Genomic DNA, 7,358 nt, shown 5'->3' with positions numbered 1-7,358 from the left:
ATCACTCTACTAGGAACATAATCAGTCACACCTCGCCACTCAATCCGTGGCACACCCGGAATAGCCAACGTGACTGTCTTAGCATGACAATCTAGAATTGCGAGACACGGAGATAGCCAATCCATGCCTAAAATGACATCGAAGTCCACCATACTCAATAAAAAAAGATCAACTCGGGTCTCCAGACCCCCAATAGTCACCACACATACTACTAGAAAATGGGCCTATGGAAACAGTTATTTATGGAACGTTTCACAAACCGTTGCTATAGACACCATATTGTAACGGTTGCAACCGTTCCAATAGATTTTAGGTGATATCGGTACACTACAGCTATAAAACCGTTGCAGTTGTAACAAAACCGTTACCGTAGACCCTTTTTTTCGTAACCGTTTTATAAATAGTCCCAATAGAACTATTTATGGAACGGTTTTATTGATAAAACTTCTATCGGAATGGTTCTTGTTTCCTTCCGTATTTTCCCTCCTCAATTTTGCCAAACCCGCCCAAATTAAATAATCCATGTTTCTTTTATTTTTAACTTTAACTAATTTTAATATAATAATATAAATATTAGGTTAAAATATCTTGTCACTCTTTCCCCCACTAAAATTCTCGATACATCCAAAGCCATAACGCTCAATCAGATACCCCCAAATTAAAGCCCCTTCTCTCACACCAAAGTCCCCTTCTCTCTTTCACTCTGAACAGAGACAATAAGCTTCCCCAAATCAGGTCCTCTCTCCAAATCCCTAAAGGCTAAATCCAACACCAGTGATTTTTGCTAGGTAAGTTTTTTTACGCCCTTTTTAATCTTTCCTGAAAAGTATGCAGCAACCATTATAGACGAAGCCTTCAACGACTTCGCTAGAGAAATGGTGTTTAGGCGTCGGAGATGTTGGCTCTGCTGGCCATAGATGATAGATTAACAACCACGACTGAAAGTAGCCGAATTCAAACTACTGGCAGCTTCACTTTTTATATCTTGAGAATTTCCTTCCCTGATCCAGTTCTAAAAGAAAAACATATATTGTTTGTTGTTTTCCAATATGATCTGCTTTAATTTATAATCCTTTAAGGTTTCAGTTTTTGTTCTTCAATTAAACCTGAAAAGATCTTTTTAGTTTTTGTCCATCCTTTTCTTTGGTTTGTGTGGGCTTTGAGACTTTTGGTCATAACTCATAAGCAGTTGACCTTCTGCAAATTCTCTTGTTGTTATTGTATTCTGACTTGTTCAATTTTGCAGGATTTGGCTCTTGTAACATTTTACAGTCGTCGAGGCTTGAATTAATGTAGAACCGAGGTTTGGAAAGTCGCTGGAAAATAGCTATATTTTCCATTGAGGCAGTCAGGTCTGTTTGTATTTTCCTTAGCATATGCTCTCATATTTCCAATGAAAAACTACAAAAATTATTTTACATGAATATGGAAAACTATATTTATATAGCTTTATAGAAAAATCTTCAATGAATTACCATTTCTATATAATTTCTTATGCATATTTCTGTCCTCTCTTTGTTTACTAATGTTGTATTGTATTTTATATAGATAGATTAGAGATAGTGATATTTATTTGCCTGGTGAATGGCTGATTGATGACATGTATGCGCTTATGAAATTGTTGGTCGGCCATTTAAACTTCTGCGCCAGTCATAGCTTTAGTATTGTCCTTTTGATGGAAAAGCTTTAGTGTCCATAGCTTTGGTGTCCATGCTTTCCCAAGTCAAGGATTCCTTTATAGTAGTTGCTCACATTTTTCTAAAGTGTTGTTCCAAGAACTAAAATTAAAAACAAAAAGAACAGAATCATCACTAAACTAATTTAGGAAATTACTAAGTAGCAAAAAGAACAACGTGATTGTACCTCGTACAATATCTTGAAGAAGAATATATTAGTCTTGTGGTTACTACCTTCTGCAAGAAAACATAAAAACCATTTAATATTAGAAGCTTAAGAGAAATTATCAATTCGACGTCATTAGCTTATGGAAAAGATCACTCCACTAATAGATATAGAGTTATGTACAACTGTTGGAAGTGTTTCGCAAATGATATTCCCTTCTTAGCCAGCTGTATAGGTGGACACACATCTTGTGCTATCTTTTCCTAAGTCCTAAAACTGTCATATTTCATTGTCCCAAGTAAGGTGGATAATGCTTTCTATAAGCTAAAGGAAAGAGAAATAACATTAAAAATATTAGTATGCAGTGTGACATTATATCTGAAGTATTATAAGTAGAAAGAAACATAACAATTTAATTTTAGTTTTCTCTCGTTTACAGAGAAACGAATGATTATATCACATAGCGCCATTTTACTGGATCAATATAGAGTAGTTTGTCGGGAACAAATAATTAAATAAACTATCTAGTTGATGCAAAGATAGTCCTATAATTTGATTTAACTACCTTTTGCATTAACTGGCGCATCGGTATGTCGTTTGTGGTAAATGGATTTCAGGGTTCTATAGTGGTAAGAACAAATTGAACACCCAAACAATGCCCATAATCTAATCAGGATAAGTACAACATCATTTCAACATGAAAAGATGTAACAAAAGAACTGTCTTTGAAGAGAAATCCTTTAGGTTTACATGGCAAAGGTAAAAAATATTACTAATCTTGTGGTCTTATACTATTGACATTTGCTTTTTATAACTTCTTGCCAAGAAATGTAGCACAACTTACAGCTTGGTGATTCATAATGAAGCTCTATTGCTGCAAGCGTGACAGGTAAAGATAGTGTCAAATGGCAGTACTTAGACAGCCTCAACTAGTGTCACACATAGTATATAAAGAAGAATGGAATGGTAGACAAATTACGAAGTGTACTTACACAACCTCAAGTAGTTGTCAGAATGTCATCTATATAGAATAATTCTATCCCTTTTTTGAGAAGGAAAAAGGATTTCTATTCTATCAAGCTGCTATACTGATAATAATAAATTCTATTCTCCTCAGTTATGAGAAAATGACTATCTACGGAAGTGCAAATCCAATCAATGTTAGTTAATCCTCTAAAGCATTTAATCTCCACTCTTTTACAAAATCATTGTACTACATACCTTATGTTACACGTGTCGGTACTACATACCTTATGTTACACGTGTCGAGAGACTAGTATAACTAAAAACAGAAAGAATAATAAATCTAGAAGTTCAAGTGCTCAACTGAAAGGATGGTTACTAGAAAGTTGATTCATTTTGCAGTTTCAGGTTCGCTAAGTAGTATCTGAGGTAGTTTTAGATGCCTCATCTTATTTATGAAGACGATAATGTGCAGTAATTATTTGAAAATTGTGATATGCATTTGGAAAATGAAATGGTGATGTCCTTACTTCTCTTTGGTTGCCCCTTCCTCATGTCTTTCCTCCTCTCTTGGACATCATCAAACCTTTGCCTTCTTATTTTTTCTCAGGGTGCTGTTCGAAATTAGCTACATAGAGAAAGAATATGGAGGTCGTTGAATTTTCTGGTGTAGCAGCGAAGCGAGTGAAGCTGCTAGCCTATTTAATTAAAAAAGAAGGGATCAATGTACTTTTATTTAAACACGACCAGCAACAACAACGACTAGGGTTCCCTTTCAGTTCAAGTTTAGTTTGTTTCCTATCTTAAAGTTGTGGTTGTCTTAGAGTTGTATGTTTCAGTTCAAGTTTAGTTTGTTTCCTATCTTGAAGTTGTGGTTGTCTTAGAGTTGTGGTTGTCTACTGCTATCAGTTCAGGTAAAGTAGATTATAAGTCTCTATGCTGTTATTTTGTAAATCAAGTGGATAGTTCTTTTGACCTTAGCATCAGTCACACAGTTTAATAAAATAAGTAAATCAGGAAGATCTCAGCTTTCTAAGATCAACTCATAGAATTTGTCTTTAAATCCTACTGTTGTCTTTTATATAATACCTATTAGAGATAATTTTTTTTTGTATTCTTCATCAGATTCTGACAGACATGAGTCAAGAAAGACCTTCAAAGCCCAAAAGAAAGACAAGTGCGGCATACGCAAAACCTGGAACAATGGCATCTTTGGCAAATCAAATAAGGAGTTCGTTTAGCCAAAAATATGGTGTTCCCGCTAGACATCAAAGAAAGATCTTTCGAATATTATTGAAGAGAATCTGCCACAATATCCAGGAGTAGTAGCCCATGTACAAACTAGATCAACCACTGCTGCAAAATATGTTGTTCCTGCTAAACAATCAAACAAAGAGCATCCGAATATCATTGAAGAGAATATGCTACTGCCAAAATATTCAGGAGTGGCAGCTCATGTACAAACTAGATCAACCACTCCTGCCACACAAGTAATAGATGAACAAGTGGAGGAACAAGTTCAGTTGGATTCTACAACTCCTACTGTAGATGAACAATCTGAAGAACAAGGTAAGAACTTATAGATTTATCTGAAAATATTTACATCCTATTGCAGTCATATATAATGTATCAACAATACTGATTTGGTGTTTTTTTTTTGTTCATATAATTGTAGGCCCTTCTATTCAACCAAGAAAAAGAGATAGAACAAAGATGAAAAATGTACATGGACGCCAGGAGCCTAAAGTGATTTTACTTAACCACTTAAATCAACCCGTTGGTCCAAGTGATAAAGTTGTGACAGAGTTTGGAAGCTTCCTCGGCACATTGGCAAGGAATGCGACTCTATGTCCTCTTGATATTTTGGATTGGAGGAAGATGGACACAAAAGAGGATATATGGGAATATACCAAGGTCTGAACTTCTTAATTTTCAGTTTTTGGTTGAAAATCTCATATCTTCTGCACTAACAGATTTGACATCAATTGTAGGATAAGTATGATATTCCTGAAGCTGGAAAAAAATATACTTTGGAATCAGTGCAAGCTGCCTGGAAAAAGCACAAGAGTAGATTGAAAAAGGATCACTTTTACTCCTATCACAATGATGAAGCTCGATTGCAAAATATCCCGGAAGATGTTCCAGCTTCTCAGTTTAAGGAACTCCTTAGGTATTGGAACTCAGAGAAACTACAGGTATATGTACTTCTTACTACTACTACTACTACTACTACTACTTCTTTTTCTTTCTAAGTGTCCAAAAAGCGCCGAAATGCTGGTGATTTTTTTCCAGAAAAATTCTGCACAAAAAGCGTCGAAACACTGGTCTGTAATTGTTGTGTTGTCGTATGGTCGTTGACATATCGTAAAAGCAGATATGCTGAAAAGTTATGGTCTTAAACTACTAATTTCTTGTCCCTGATAATCTGCAGTATGATATGCATGTGTATGAAAATCCAAAGTAGCTAGTAGTATACAGTGAGGAGTTTGTTTAATTATCAATTATTAACCATGAGCGTGTTCAAGCTGATTCCTGCCTAACCATATCAAGGAAAAGCTAACACTGTCCTGAATTGGATCAAAATTGAATTTTCTTAACAACTTAATCACAGGAAAATCAATGTTCTCTTCATATTCTTCATCTTGAAAGACATTATTGTATTTGCTGAGGAAAACTAAAGATAAAAAATTTCCTCATGAAAAAATCTGAAAACTCTCCTTCTTCTACATTACTTGCTGAAGGATTTGTTAACTGTGATTTGCTATCGCCATATCAATTCCAAATGCTGAAGGATGGTTAGTTTTTAGTAAGAACTAAGATTACTGTATAACTTACCGCTAAGATGACAGGTTGGAAACACGTGCAAATAGGCTTAGAGGACAACGTGGAAAACAAAAACACCACCAAAAGTGGCTTGGCTTGATGGACTGCTGTAAACAACGCATGCTTAACCTAGGATAATTTGCAGAAAAGAAGTTACAACTTGTGCAGAACATGCGATTTTGTGAAGGGAAAAGCAGAATCAGTCAACGTGCGATTTTTGTAAAGGAAAAAGTAGAATCAGTCAATCACATTCTTTTGCATTAATGTCCCAATTTTGATTCAGAATTGTAAGTTGTTGTTTGATATTTCTTTCTTCTTGCAGGGAATGTGCCAAATTAATATTGAGAACCGGAAAAAGTTGAAGAATCCTCACACTGCTGGAAAAAGAAGTTTTGCTTTAGTACGCTCTAAGTTGGTGTGTAACTAGCAAATAATGGCAAAAAATTTCTCAATTTCTGCTCTTGTTTAGTACATGGTAGATCACCACGAATGCTAACTCACTTTCATGTAACTATGTAACTAGGAAAAAGAGAAGGAAACTTCGGATCCTTTATCGGCAAAAGAAGTCTTTGTAGCTACAAGAAAAAGAAAAGCTGGGCGATCATACAAGTGCTCGGATGATGATACAACTAGTAAAATTGTGCGAATTATATTTAACTGATGTTATATCGAGATCAATTATTTATTTTTATTAGTATAATTTTTATTTACTTGTTCTATTTGTTTGAATTTGCTTTGAAGGCTGAAATGGTGGCAATTGAATCCCAACAAAATGAAAATGGCAATGAGTCCGTTGATGTATTTGCATCTGTCATGGGGCCTGAACATTCGGGACGTCTGAGATTGTATGGACGAGGGGTTACAAGAACTTATTTGAGAGGGAAGGTAGGATGTTTTGAATCTTCTTCAAATACTTCAAATTCTCTACAAAAAATGGAGGAGAAGATACAGAGGATGGATGAGAAAATTGAGGAACAAAAGGCAACTATCCGTCAAGAAGTTGTTGCAGATGTCCTTGCACGACTTCAGCGTTCAGGAATTGATATTGATGCTAATATTATTCTAGCGGCATTGGGTGATGATTCTCCTGGAGAAGCTTCTTCTGCACAGCGAGCAACTTTGCAACCAATTCGTCGTCCATCTACTGATAGCAACAAAGAAGGCCAACTCATTCGACGTATTAATATTGCTTATTTTTTAGCTTATTCGGTTTAGAATTATACTTGTTGATGCCAAGAACTATAGTTGGGATATATATTACGGTTTGCAAACTTCTCCAGAATGATGAACCACATTGCTATATCCTAGTTGCCTTTCTGAGTTTAGAATTCATGTGCATATTTTATCTGCTGCTATTCAGGAGATGTTCGCATTATCTTCATCCATATTATCAAACTTCCTTATATATGAATATGATTTAACTTAGCTGGAATGACAGTGGTTAGATAGCATTCATTTCACAGATGTTTGAACTATTTGAACAATTGACGATGGAGGTAAATTTTTGTATTTTTACGCTTTGAGGGTACAACTGTTAGAGACTGTTGCAAAAGTTCCTAAGGTTTAAAATAAAATTTAATGAGTCCCTGTTGCCCCACTATGACACAGTGCAAAAAGGTTCAATTTCCATAAAATCGTATGACAATGCAACTTATCTAGAACCTCTTATATTGAAGTTGGGGCAGTTGGGTAAGAATTCAAAAACGGTTAAAATGGCGTATTGAAGCCTT

At 35.3% G+C, this 7,358-nt stretch overlaps 2 protein-coding genes across 5 annotated transcripts; both read left to right on the top strand.

The window, feature by feature from the left end:
- The first annotated feature begins 617 nt into the window (after nucleotides 1-617).
- LOC109214540 lies at nucleotides 618-5,739 on the top strand. Of its 3 annotated transcripts, XM_019378472.1 has the most exons (7): nucleotides 618-788; nucleotides 1,247-1,352; nucleotides 3,416-3,589; nucleotides 3,931-4,374; nucleotides 4,481-4,719; nucleotides 4,797-5,000; nucleotides 5,655-5,739. In XM_019378472.1, exons 4-7 carry the CDS (start codon nucleotides 4,227-4,229, stop codon nucleotides 5,673-5,675), a joined length of 612 nt encoding a protein of 203 aa, XP_019234017.1. In that variant the 5' UTR covers nucleotides 618-788; nucleotides 1,247-1,352; nucleotides 3,416-3,589; nucleotides 3,931-4,226; the 3' UTR covers nucleotides 5,676-5,739. The 3 variants fall into 3 exon arrangements, with proteins under 3 accessions (XP_019234017.1, XP_019234016.1, XP_019234018.1); XM_019378471.1 differs by lacking the exon at nucleotides 3,416-3,589; XM_019378473.1 differs by lacking the exons at nucleotides 618-788; nucleotides 1,247-1,352; nucleotides 3,416-3,589 and adding an exon at nucleotides 3,603-3,719.
- A 5-nt stretch (nucleotides 5,740-5,744) lies between these two features.
- On the top strand, nucleotides 5,745-7,003 carry LOC109214539. Of its 2 annotated transcripts, none has more exons than XM_019378470.1 (4): nucleotides 5,745-5,836; nucleotides 5,951-6,043; nucleotides 6,152-6,268; nucleotides 6,370-7,003. In XM_019378470.1, exons 2-4 carry the CDS (start codon nucleotides 5,954-5,956, stop codon nucleotides 6,841-6,843), a joined length of 681 nt encoding a protein of 226 aa, XP_019234015.1. In that variant the 5' UTR covers nucleotides 5,745-5,836; nucleotides 5,951-5,953; the 3' UTR covers nucleotides 6,844-7,003. The 2 variants fall into 2 exon arrangements, with proteins under 2 accessions (XP_019234015.1, XP_019234014.1); XM_019378469.1 differs by having other exon boundaries at nucleotides 5,774-5,859.
- The last annotated feature ends 355 nt before the right edge of the window (nucleotides 7,004-7,358 follow it).

The sequence above is a fragment of the Nicotiana attenuata genome, unplaced genomic scaffold, assembly GCF_001879085.1.
Source record: "Nicotiana attenuata strain UT unplaced genomic scaffold, NIATTr2, whole genome shotgun sequence".
NCBI lineage: Eukaryota > Viridiplantae > Streptophyta > Magnoliopsida > Solanales > Solanaceae > Nicotiana > Nicotiana attenuata.
The sequence above is the reverse complement of the archived record's forward strand: the minus strand, read 5'-3'. Positions and strand labels throughout refer to the sequence as shown.